Source organism: Anolis sagrei, chromosome Y, assembly GCF_037176765.1.
Source record: "Anolis sagrei isolate rAnoSag1 chromosome Y, rAnoSag1.mat, whole genome shotgun sequence".
Classification (NCBI taxonomy): domain Eukaryota; kingdom Metazoa; phylum Chordata; class Lepidosauria; order Squamata; family Dactyloidae; genus Anolis; species Anolis sagrei.
Window position 1 is genome coordinate 13,614,621 of NC_090035.1, and position 13,857 is coordinate 13,628,477.

The following is a 13,857-nucleotide window of genomic DNA, read 5'->3' on the forward strand; positions in this document are numbered from 1 at the left end:
AGATCTTCCTGCAAATCATCCAAACACAAGATTGCTGAGCCTCATTTAGGGGAAAGGGAATGATCTCCCAGGAATATTATGATGGGACTTTGCTGCAGGAGGGAGACAAGGGAGAATTTGTAAGGAAGGTCTCGATGGTGGAGAACTGGACCGCTTTGGAGGAAATCTTTGGCCCAGAAATTGCAGAAACTAGAGATGTGTCGCTTCCTAAAAAATGCCGAAATGGTGAGTTCCCAGTATGTAATATCATCCCCTGCTTTGCTCTGCTTTGCTTTTAAGTGCATCTCTATGCCTTTCTTTGAACCCAGTCTCATTTTAGGAGAGGAAAGTTGAGAAAGTTTGGTCTAGATGCATCATCGGTAAGTTCTGTGTGCACTCCGGCTGCAGGGTAAACTACAACTCCCACCATGGTGAGTCAGTCCCCTCAAACCCCTACAGTAGGTTCAATTAGTCATGAGAGTTCTGTGTGCCAAATTTGGTCTCGATCTATTGTTGGTGGTGGTCACAGTGTCTCCAGATGTAGGTGAACTACAATTCCCAGAAATGAAGTTCTGTTCCCCTCAAACCCCTCCAGTATTTTCAGTTGGCCATGGGGCCTCTTTGTGCCAAGTTTGATTCAGGCCCATTGTTGCTGGGGGTCACAGTTTCTCTGGTTGTAGGTGAACTACAACTCCCAAAACTCAAGGTCAATCTCTCCCAAACCCCTCCAGGAATCAAATGTCAGCATATCAGGCGTGTGTGCCAAGTTTGGTCCAGATCCATCGCTGTTTGGGTTCACAGTGCTCTCTGGATATAGGTGAACTACAACTCCCCCAAATCAAGGTGAATTTCCCCCAAAGACCTCAAGCAAATTATGTTATTTTATTATTATTATTTGCTGGTCATGGGGCCTCTGTGTGCCAAGTTTGATTCAGGTCCATTGTTGCTGGGGGTCACAGTTTCTCTGGTTGTAGGTGAACTACAACTCCCAAAACTCAAGCTCAATCTCCCGCAAACCCCCTCCAGTAATCAAATTTCAGCATATCAGGCGTGTGTGCCAAGTTTGGTCCAGATCCATCACTGTTTGGGTTCACAGTGCTCTCTGGATGTAGGTGAACTACAACTCCCCCTAATCAAGATGAATTTTCCCCGAAGTCCTCCAGTATTTTTTGCTGATCATGGGGCCTCTGTGTGTCAAGTTTGGTCCACTCCATCTTTGGTGGAATTCATATTGCTCATTGATTGCAAGTGAACTATAAATCCCAGTACCTAAAACTCCAAAATGTCCAAGCCAATACCCCTCAGAACCTAACAGTATTCAAATTTAGGCATATCAGGTATGCATGCCAAGTTTGGTCCAGATCCATCATTGTTTGGGTTCATAGTGTGCTCTGGATGTAGGTGAACTACAACTCCTATAAATCCCTCCAAAGATCTCCAGTGTTTGTTTGTTTGTTTTGTGTGTGTGGGGGGGGGGGGGTGGTCATGGGGGTCTGTATGCCAACTTAGTTCCAGGTCCATCATTGGTGGAGCTCAGAGTGCTCTTAGATTGCAGGTGAACTATACATCCCAGAACCTACAACTCCTATACATCCTGGTGAATTCTCTCCAACAAAACCTCTCTAGTATGTTCAGTTGCTGATCAATTTCTCTGTTTGCTGCGTGCCATAGAAAGAATAGGAAAGGGTTAAGGGAGAGGCAGTGGGTGGGTTCGTGCAAATTCCACACCAATTGAGAGTCAGGAACACTGGGATGTCTGTGGTGGAGGAAACACATAAAATCTAGGATGATATTGTTCCCATATAAAAGTCCACCATCCTCCTGTCTATATTACTATCACAGTATCATAGACAGTCTCTTAAAAGTCACCTGGTCATCTAGTCCAGCTCCATTCTGTCACAATGCAAACCCTCTTGACAGATGGCCATCCAGCCTCTGTTTAAAGCTCTCCAAAGATGTAGTCCACCATCCTCCTGTCTGTATTATTATCACAGAATCATAGACAGTCTCCCAAAAGTCATCTGGTAATTTAGTCCAGCTCCATTCCGCCACAATTCAAGCCCTCCCGACAGAGGGCCATCCAGCCTCTGTAGTCCACCCTCCTCCTGTCTATATTACTATCCCAAATTATAGACAGTCTCCTAAAAGTCATCTGGTCATCTAGTCCAGTTCCATTCTGCCACAATGCAAGCCCTCCTGACAGATGGCCATCCAGCCTCTGTTTAAAGCCCTCCAAAGAGTCTACTATCCCCATTTTATTATTTGTCATCTACACAACTATCACAATATTGTAGAGTGGGAAGGGATCCCCAGAGGTCATCTAGTCCAACTCTATTCTGCCACAATTCAAGCCCTCCCGACAGATGGCCATCCAGCCTCTGTTTAAAGCCCTCCAAAGAGTCTACTATCCCCATGTCTATACGACTATCACAATATTGTAGAATGGGAAGGGATCCCCAGAGGTCACCTAGTCCAGCCCCCTTCTGCCACAATACAAGCCCTCCCGACAGATGGCCATCCAGCCTCTGTTTAAAGCCCTCCAAAGAGTCTACTATCCCCATGTCTATACGACTATCGCAGTATTGTAAAGTGGGAAGGGATCCCCAGAGGTCATCTAGTCCAACTCATTCTGCCACAATACAAGCCCTCCTGACAGATGGCCATCCAGCCTCTGTTTAAAGCCCTCCAAAGAGTCTACTATCCCCATGTCTATATGACTATCGCAGTATTGTAAAGTGGGAAGGGATCCCCAGAGGTCATCTAGTCCAGCCCCCTTCTGCCGGGCAGGAAGCCCCCATTAAAGCCCTCCCGACAGAGGGCGCTTAGGTCCATTGTTTTGCCCATAGCCTTGGGGTGAGGTTAAATCCAGACCCAGACCAAGACCAAAAGTGAAAGTCAGCTCACCAGCCTCTGTTTCACTTCTGCCCAGTGCAGCACCCACAAGAGGAAGGTAAGCTCAATTGCTTTGCATTATTCTCTCTCGTCAGTGCAGCATTTGGGGAATTTTTTTCCTAATTTTCCCCTAATTTCCCCGCTTGCAAAGGACTGTCCTCGAAGGTCCCTTTGCAATCTCTAGAAGAAGCAGGTGGGAAGCAAAGTGAACCATTCCAAGCCAAAAAAGCCAGCCAGCCCTTGTTATCTTGATAGGCAATTACTGTAAAATCAAAAGGGAATTTCCTGCTCCTGTTTGTCTGGGATTCCCCTTGCCGTATTTAAGGCCGGACTTGGTTCTCCATCTCTTCCATTCTCTGGCCGTCTCCTCTAAGTAACTTTTCCACCTCTGAAGTTACTTTTCGGATATAACTCTTTGGGCAGCTTTGGAAAAGGGGGCGTCCTACTAAGCATCCTCTCCAAGGTCAGTCTTTGTTCCCATTGGAAACTGGATCTCCCATCAGTTCCACCTGTTGCTTGAATGACATACAAAGGTCAGTTCCTCCTTTGTTTGGCCTTCTGCGACCGACCGTTTCCTGAATCCTATTTCCTATCTTTTGCTTCCGGGGCCAGAAAAGAGGATTTGAAATTTACATTATTATTATTATTACTAGCCGTCCCCTGCCACGTGGCGCTGTGGCCCACATGCGGGTTCTGTGTGGGAGGTTTGCCCAATTCTATCGTTGGTGGGGTTCAGAATGCTCTGTGATTGTAAGTGAACTATAAATCCCAGCAACTGTCAAGATTCTATGTTCCCCAAACTCCACCAGTGTTCACATTTGGGCATATTGAGTATTCGTGTGGAGTTTGGTCCAAATCCATCATTGTTTGAGTCCACAGTACTCCCTGGATGTTGGTGAACTACAACTCCAAAACCAAAGGACACTGCCCACCAAACCTTTCCAGTATTTTCTGTTGGTCATGGGAGTTCTGTATGCCAAGTTTGGTTCAATTCCATCATTGGTGGGGTTCAGGATGCTCTTTTATTGTAAGTGAACTATAAATCCCAGCAACTACAACTCCCAAATGTCAAGATTCTATGTTCCCCAAACTCCACCAGTGTTCACATTTGGGCATATTGAGTATTCGTGTGGAGTTTGGTCCAGATCTATCATTGTTTGAGTCCGCAGTACTCTCTGGATGTTGGTGAACTACAACTCCAAAACCAAAGGACACTGCCCACCAAACCCTTCCCGTATTTTCTGTTGGTCATGGGAGAACTGTGTGCCAAGTTTGGTTCAATTCCATCATTGGTGGGGTTCAGGATGCTCTTTTATTGTAAGTGAACTATAAATCCCAGCAATTACAACTCCCAAATGACAAAATCATATTCTTTCAGTGAAGGAAGGACATACATTGGGTTGTGAGGTGTCTTGTGTCCAAATTTGGTGTCAATTCACAAAGTGGTTTTTGAGTTACGTTAATCCCACAAACGAACATTACATTTTTATTTATATAGATTATTATTATTATTATTATTATTATTATTGAGCCGATAGATACATTTTTATTATTATTATTATTATTATTATACTTAAATATTTACTTTATTATTATTTTACTTCATTTTTAGGATTTTAGGTCTACACTGTTGGGTTAATACAGTTTGATGCTGCTTTGACTCAATACGATGGAGTCCAGGGAGTTGAAGTTCTGCAAGGTCTTTGGCCTTCTCTTCTTGGACCTTGCAAAACGGCAACTCCTAGGACTCGGTTGCATTGGAATCAGTTCCAACGTACAGCAAGCCCAGTTTTGGTCTTATTATTATTACTCTGAACCTTTACTCTGTTGACTTTGGAGCTCTCCAATGTGCCAAACCCTTAAAATAAGTGCAATAAGTAAAATAAAAATAAATTAAAATAATAATAATAATAATAATAATAATAATGTAAATAATGAAGTATAATAATAATAAATGTATCTATTGGCTCAATAATAATAATAATAATAATGTAAAATAATAATAAAGTAAAGAATGAAGTATAATAATAATAAATGTATCTATTGGTTCAAGTAAAATAATAATAATAATAATAATAATATAAATAATAATAAAGTAAATAATGAAGTATAATAATAATACATGTATCTATTGGTACAAGTAAAATAATAATAATAATAATAATGTAAAATAATAATAAATAAATAATGAAGTATAATAATAATAATTGTATCTATTGGCTCAAGTAAAATAATAATAATAATAATATATCTCATTTGCTGTTAAAATGTAAATAATGAAGTAAAATAATAATAAAGTAAATAATTAGGTGTAATAATAAATGTATCTGTCGGCTCAAAATAATAATAATAATGTTAATAATGAAGTAAAATAATAATAAAGTAAATAATGAAGTATAATAATAATAAATGTATCTATTGGCACAAGTAAAATAATAATAATATATATCTCCTTTGCTGTGAAAAAATGTAAATAATGAAGTAAAATAATAATAAAGTAAATAATAAAGTATAATAATAATAATAATAAATGTATCAGCTCAAGTAAAATAATAATGATGATGATGATGTAAATAATGAAGTAAAATAATAATAAAGTAAATAATTAGGTATAATAATAAATGTATCTATCGGCTCAAAATAATAATAATAATGTAAATAATGAAGTATAATAATAATCAATGTATCTATCGGCTCAAGTAAAATAATGGTAAAAATAATAATAATAATAAATGTATCTATTGGCTCAAGTACAGTTGTATTATTATTACTATTTTACTTCCCCGGACTATACACTATTTTGAGGCAGAATCATGATTATCTATTGCAGTGTTTCTCAACTTGGGGGTCGGGATCCCTGGAGAGGTTTTGAGGGGGTGTCAGAGGGGTCGCCAAAGACCATCAGAAAACACAGTAATTTCTGTTGGTCATGGAGGTTCTGTGTGGAAAATTTGGCTCAATTCTATCATTGCTGAGTTCAGAATGCTCTTTGACTATAGGTGAACTATAAATCCCAGCAACTACAACTCACAAATGTCAAGGTCTGTTTCTCCCAAACTCCACCAGTGTTCACATTTGGGCATATTGAGTATTTGTGCCAGGTTAAGTCCAGACCCATCATGGTTTGAGTCCACAGTGCTCTCTGGATGTAGGTGAACTAAAACTCCCAAACTCAAGATCAATGCCCACCAGACCCTTCCAGCATTTTCTGTTGTTCATGGGAGTTGTATGTGCCAAGACTGGTTTAATTCCATCGTTGGTGGAGTTCAGAATGCTCTTTGATTGTAGGTGAACTATAAATCCCAGCAACTACAACTCCCAAATGACAAAAATCAATCCTCCCCCAACCCCACCAGTATTCAAATTGGGGTGTATCGGGTATTTTTGCCAAATTTGGTCCAGTGAATGAAAATACATCCTGCATATGAGATATGTACATTACGATTCATTACAGTAGCAAGAATTACAGTTATGAAATAGCAACAAAAATATTGTTATGGTTGAGAGTCACCACAACATGAGGAATTGTATTAAGCTCCTCATGTTGTGGTGACCCCCAACCATAAAGTCCTATTCGTTGCTATTTCATAACGGTTATTTTTCTACTGTTAGGAATCACAATACAGTATAAATATCTGATATGTTGGATGTATTTTCATTGTTACAAAGTGAACATAAAGCATAGTGATTAATCACAAAAAACAACATGTAATTATATATTGTGAAATATTTTTTTTCTAATTACAGTCTCAGACAGAACAGGATATGAATTTTTTTGGTCATGTCAGGAGCGACTTGAGAAACTGCAAGTCATTTCTGGTGTGAGAGAATTGGCCGTCTGCAAGGACGTTGCCCAGGGGACGCCCGGATGATTTGATGTTTTATCATCCTTGTGGATATGACTGCAAACACTTGATCCAGAATGTATTGTCTTTCATGGCCGGAATCACTGGGCTGTTGTAGGTTTTTCGGGCTATATGGCCATATTCGAGAAGCATTCTCTCCCGACGTTATACCTGCATCTATGGTTAGAAACGGACCTCACAACCTCTGAGGATGCCTGCCATAGATGCAGGCGAAACGTCAGGAGAGAATGCTTCTAGAACATGGTCATATAGCCCGAAAAACCTACAGCAACCCACTTGATCCAGAATTTTGCAATGGGCATGGTAGAGAAATCGGTTTTTGCTGCATCACTGGTAATAAGTTCAATGAAAATCTTCAACGTTGACGGTGAATGGGCTTCTGGCAAGAGCAAAAGGGATGTCAGGCAGATTTGGAAAATAATATGAAATTTCATCTGCAAGCACGTGAAAGTATTCTTTCACAGAAGGTATAATTGTAATTCTTTTCTCTGGTTCAATGTCATGTTCCTCAAAGAAAGCAGATAAGGCAGGTAAAATATAAATTTTATTTTCATCCAAGTTTCAGTTGGAATGCTTGGATCTTTTCCGACAAATCAAGACATGTTGCATTTGGTCCTTGCAGTGATAGAATCATAGAGTTGGAAGAGACCTCATGGGCCATCCAGTCCAACCCCAGCCAAGAAGTAGGAAAAATGCATTCAAAGCACTCCCGACAGATGGCCATCCAGCCTCTGTTTAAGAAGAAGCCTCTACCACACTCCAGGGCAGAGAGTTCCACTGCTGAACAGCTCTCACAATCAGGAAGTTCTTCCTAATGTTCAGATGGAATCTCCTTTCTTGTAGTTTGGAGCCATTCGTCCACATCCTAGTCTCCACGGCAGCGGAAAACAAGTTCGCTCCCTCCTCCCTATGACTTCCTCTCGCGTATTTATACATGGCTATCATATGCCAACCTAGCAGTTCGAAAACATGCAAATGTGAGTAGATCAATAGGTACCGCTCCGGCGGGAAGGTAACGGCGCTCCATGCAGTCATGCCGGCCACATGACCTTGGAGGTGTCTACGGACAACGCTGGCTCTTCGGCTTAGAAATGGAGATGAGCACCACACCCCAGAGTCAGACATGACTGGACTTAATGTCAGGGGACTACCTTTACCTTTTTATCATATCTCCATGATATTAACTCATTCAAGATGGCAAAGATGTCAACCAAGCAAGCTATGTTCTGCAGTTCACTGTGATCTGTGAAAAGTGCTTCAAACTGTGGTTTTGCTTTCTGGTTAGAAAACATTTTAAGTTCATCACAAAACTCAAAAACTAGTAGTAAAACTTTTTTATGCCATCGTGCCTAGAGGGCTATAGTTCTTAGTGAAAGAAACATGGGTGTGACATCTTTTCCCCAGGGGATTGCTTCTTGCCTTCCTTTAGAGAACTGGAACTCTCAAGGATCAAGACACTATAGATAACTCAAAATAGGCTTTATTGTTCACAAGGAGTTATCTTTCTAAGGCATTAAACTTGATGTTTCAAAGACGGGCAAAGAAAATATACATTATAGTCTCTGGAGTCTTGGGTCCAAGGAGTTTTCCAGCTGAGAAGCTTTCCAAGTTCTCTCTTTCTCAATGGCTATAAAGTCGGAACAGTCACAACCCTAGTCCAATGACCTATATTAAAGGCACAAAGTCTTCCTCTTGATGCCAAAGGATTGGTTTGAAGGTGCTTAAGATTCCTCAACGTCATCCAGATGAGCTGGGCATGAAGTATGAATCTTAAGAGTACAAACTTAAGAATTGGTGGTAAGAGATGACTTGACTGAGGGCTTAGAACCAAGCCTTTCTCACGTCCATCTGTTGAGCTGTTTGATGGTGGAATGAAAAAGAAAGCACTGCCCTCTTCCCTAGGAAGGGGTGAAGCCAAACAATTGAGCTGGGGGAGCAAGCCAATTGATGTAAAACAGCTTTGATAGAAAACTGTAGATAACCAAACATATATTTACATACAAGCGGCGCAGGATATGCCGTCACATTTTTCCTCTAGACAGTCATCTCACTTCGGTGTGGAATAGGAGGACATTGTTTGGTCCATCCATCTCATTGCACAGTTGTGAAAACAGTCTACTATTTAAACCGCTTGCCTTTACAAAATTGACACAACTTATTCAATTTTCATTGCTTCCTGCAACTCTTGTGGCAGCGTCTTCGTTGCTAATGTTTGTCCACGAATCATACAGTGAGTTCCGATGACTTTTGGTGACTCATTCAGTACCAAACGTTGGAAATCTGGATCAACATCCTAGCATCGCTGGAGCACCATCTGTGCAAACACCACAAACCTTTTCCCAAGAGACCTGATGTCCCTTCAGAAATGAACCAACTGTATCAAATATATCACGTGCAGTAGTTGCTGTTTCAAGAGGTTTGCAAAAAAGAAACTCATCTTTGAAGTCACCATCATTAATATACCTCACGTAAACCAGTAACTACGAACAGTTTGAAACGTCTGTGGATTCATCAAGCTGGATACTAAATATGAGAAGTGGAGCAGATTTAATTTTCTGGATGGCCTGATCAAGAATATCAGCAGACATGTCATTTATTCTTCTGCGGATAGTGTCATTAGATAAGGAAACTGGATTCAATTTCTTAACAAATTCGGCTCCAATCATAATTTGAACAAGATCTTTGTTTGTTGTTATTTATTCATTCAGTCACTTCTGACTCTTCGTGACCTCCTGGACCAGCCCACACCAGAGCTCCCTGTCGGCCGTCACCACCCCCAGCTCCTTCAGAGTCAAGACAGTCACTTCAAGGATACCATCCATCCATCTTGTTCTTGGTCAGCCCCTCTTCCTTTTTCCTTCCATTTTCCCCAGCATAATTGTCTTCTCTAAGCTTTCTTGTATTCTCATGATGTGGCCAAAGTACTTCATCTTTGCCTCTCATATCTTTCCCTCCAATGAGCAGTCGGGCTTTATTTCCTGAACTATGGACTGGTTGGATCTTCTTGTGCTCCAAGGCACTCTCAGAATTTTCCTCCAGCACCACAGTTCAAAAATGTCTATCTTCTTTCACTCGGCCTTCCCTAAGGTCCAGCTCTCCCATCCATAGGTTACTACGGGAAATACCATTGTGTTGACTATGCGGATGTTTGTTGCCAGTGTGATGTCTCTACTCTTCACTATTTTATCAAGATTGGTCATTGCTCTCCTCCCAAGAAGTGTCTTCTGATTTCCTGGCTGCAGTCTGCATCTGCAGTAATATTTGCACCTAAGAAATAGATCTTTAGCTGCTGGCAAAACTAATTCCTCAGCAATGGTGTGAGGTTTCATCGCTCTGGCAACTCTCTGTGCAATCACATACGAAGCTTCAGTGGCTGCTTCCTTTTGTTTGTGGAACATGCCACTGGTGTCTTAAGTTCATCAGCCTTGCTTCTAAAAAAATTATATCCCTGCTGGCAAGGCTTGGATGTTTAGTATCTAAATGGCGTTTCAGCTTATTAGGCTTCATTGATTCAGTTGAGAGAACTTCGCAACAGATGACACATTGTGGTTTCTCAACTCCTGATACAATGATTGAGGTAAATCCAAATTCCATCAGCGCTGCCTCCGGAAAATCCTGCAAATCTCCTAGGAAGACAAGCGGACAAACGTCAGGGTGTTGGAAGAAGCAAAGACCACCAGCATTGAAGCGATGGTCCTCCAACATCAACTCCGCTGGGCCGGCCACGTTGTCCGGATGCCTGACCACCGTCTCCCAAAGCAGTTGCTCTACTCTGAACTTAAGAATGGAAAATGGAACGTTGGTGGACAGGAAAAGAGATTTAAAGATGGGCTCAAAGCCAACCTTGAAAACTCTGGCATAGACACTGAGAATTGGGAAGTCCTGGCCCTTGAGCGCTCCAGCTGGAGGTCAGCTGTGACCAGCAGTGCTGCAGAATTCGAGGAGGCACAAGTGGAGGGTGAAAGAGAGAAACATTCCAGGAGGAAGGCACATCAAGCCAACTCCGACCAGGACCGCCTTCCGCCTGGAAACCAATGCCCTCACTGCGGAAGAAGATGCAGAGCAAGAATAGGGCTCCACAGCCACATACGGTCCCACAAGGAAACCCATAATGGAAGACCATCTTACTCGTCCAACGAGGGATCGCCTAAGTAAAGTAAGTAAATCCAAATTGCAAAAAGTCCTCCATATATTTTCTTTTCTCAATGTTCTTCGTTCGGATCCATTGTCATGGGATAGTTGGCTAATATAACCAAATATAAGTCTTGGGCAACCAGAAGCTTCACTGATCCTGCACCTACCAATCCAAACAGAAAACAGTGAAGAGGTTTGGGGAAAATACTCCACCAAAGATAGAATTTAACCCAATTTGCAGTGCAAAACTCCCATGACCAACAGAAACACTGAAGAGGTTTGGGGAAAATATATTCAGACAAGTGAGAGTTGTACCTCCTGCGATGAGCATTAAATCCCTCGTGACAGAGGTTTCTATGCACACAGACGCTTAGGTCCATTGTTTTGCCCATAGCATTGGAGTGAGATTAAATCCAGACCTTAGAACAAAACCAAAAGTAAAACTCAGCTTACCAGCCTCTGCTTTCACTTCTGTCCAGTGCAGCACCCAAAAGAGGAAGGTAAGACCAATTGCTTTCCATTATTCCCTTCCTGTCAGTGCAGCATTTGGGGAATTTTTCCCCTCTAATTTCCCCCTAATTTCCCAGCTTGCAAAGGACTGTCCTCAAAGGTCGGTTTGCAAACTCATAATTAAGGGGTCACGGCATAAGTGATCCTGGATTCATCACTGAGCCTGGAACCCCAGGTTTCGGCGATGGCCAGGGGAGCTTTTGCACAGTTAAAACTCGTGCACCAGCTGCACCCGTACCTTGGGAAGTCTGATCTGGCCACGGTCGTCCATGCTCTGGTTACATCCCGAATAGATTACTGCAACGCGCTCTACATGGGGTTGCCTTTGAAGACGGTTCGGAAACTTCAGCTAGTCCAACGGGCGGCAGCCAGATTACTAACTGGGGCGACATACAGGGAGCATACTACCCCCCTGTTGTGACAGCTCCACTGGCTGCCAGTCCATCTCCGAGCCCAATTCAAAGTGCTGGTTTTGACCTATAAAGCTCTATACGGCTCTGGCCCAGCTTACTTGTCCGAACGCATCCACCCCTACATCCCACCTCGTAATCTAAGATCATCCGGGGAGGCCCTGCTCTTGCTCCCATCAATTGCGCAAATGCGTCTGGTGGGGACGAGAGACAGGGCCTTTTCAGCAGTGGCCCCTTGCCTATGGAACACACTCCAAATGAGGTAAGATCTCCTCCCTCCCTCCTGGCTTTTAGAAAGAAATTAAAACCATGGCTTTGGGACCAGGCCTTCGGACAGTAGGTGTTTGTAGAGTTTAAAGGACATGGACTAGAATGACAATACTAGTGTATTGAATATGGGAACACGGAACAACGGATTATGAGATTGGATCTTGATTCTACCTAGGAGACGCTAATGAGATGTTATAGTTATGTTTAACTGATTGTTTATTATATCATTGTTTTTAACTCTTTTTTTAAACTCTTTTTTTGATGTTGACCATTGAATTTTGCTATCGTTAACCGCTTTGAGTCTCCCAAGGGCTGAGAAAAGCGGTATATAAATGAAGAAAATAAATAAATCATAATAATTAAATAAGGAAGGTCTCAACCTTCTCAAAACACTGATCTATTGGCTCAAGAAAAATAATAGCAACAACAACAATAATATCTATTAAATTGTTGTTGTTGTTATAATAATGCTTCTCTGGATTAAATGCTCCTTTTGAGACAGAATCGCTTTGGCCTTTTTTGCTGCCGCATCACACCATCAGTTCATGTTTATCTATTGACTCAAGAAGAAGAAGAGGTAGAAGAAACTGAAATGTATATATTGAGTCAAATAATAATAATAATTATAACGATTATGTGCTATCAGTTGACTTACTTGTCCGAACGCATCCACCCATCTGAACATGAGGAAGAACTTCCTGACTGTGAGAGCCGTTCAGCAGTGGGACTCTCTGCCTCGGAGTGTGGTGGAGGCTCCTTCTTTGGAAGCTTTTAAACAGAGGCTGGATGGCCATCTGTCGGGGGTGATTTGAATGCAATATTCCTGCTTCTTGGCAGGGGGTTGGACTGGATGGCCCATGAGGTCTCTTCCAACTCTTTGATTCTATGATTCAAGTATATTGTGTGTTGTGGGTTCGAGGTGCGACCCACAGGAAACCATCTCCTCCCTTTATCTTATCTGTCTGGGGAAACAACATCCCAACTTCTTTTTTCCTCCCCGAGATTGTTCTGCTTTGATCTCTCTTTGCATCAATTTAGCACTGAAAAACAATATGATATATATATAGCAAAGCAACTCTTTTCAATTCCTCTTTTTTGTGTTTTTTTCGGCAAGAGTTGTTTTGCAAACAGGGCCAGGCTTTTGGGGAGGTTGGTTTTTGTCTTTGTTGTAATGTTGCAAGCCCCACATTACCAGGTTTCCAAAGGCAAATGGCTCTATTTTCTTAGTCCTGGATACACATCTCCATCCCGCAAAGTGGTGGCAAAGTGTAACTTCCAAAACTTTATTTCTTTGACGATACAGTGCCATTTCTCTGCAAGGCCAGGGCTCACCCTCTACTCTGCTATGGAGCAAAGTGAGTAAATGACATGACATTATCTTCACCTTGGGAGAAGGGAGGAGCAAAACCTACATTACCATCCAGAGTTTTGGCCTCCAAGGCAGGCAATAAGCCACTTCTTTGTCTGGTATCGCCCGGGTGCAGGGCGGCTCTCTTCTCGGAAGCAGGCTCTCTTCTCGGAAGCAGAATCCACCCCAGCCAGAAAAACCACCGCAGAGCAGCCTCCCGAGCATTGGGCTCCCTTCACCCTTTGCCCAAACTTGCCTAAAACCCAAGAGACCATTTGGGCGCAGAGAGGGATCCATCTATCCATCTCTATCTATCTATCTATCTATCTATCTATCTATCTATCTATCTATCTATCTATCATCTTTCACCTGTCTGTCTCTCATCTTTTATCACTCTTCTTTCTGGGTTGTAGGTTTTTTCGGGCTGCATGGCCATGTTCTAGAGGCA

At 42.0% G+C, this 13,857-nt stretch overlaps 1 protein-coding gene across 1 annotated transcript in view; it reads left to right on the forward strand.

Moving 5' to 3' along the window:
• Positions 1-13,857, forward strand: part of LOC132781560 (MHC class II transactivator) — a 30,964-nt gene continuing 17,107 nt past the window's right edge. The window contains exon 1 of the mRNA XM_067461229.1: positions 1-225. Coding sequence (XP_067317330.1) covers positions 60-225 — 166 coding nt within the window. The 5' untranslated portion in view covers positions 1-59. The remainder of the gene's footprint in view (positions 226-13,857) is intronic.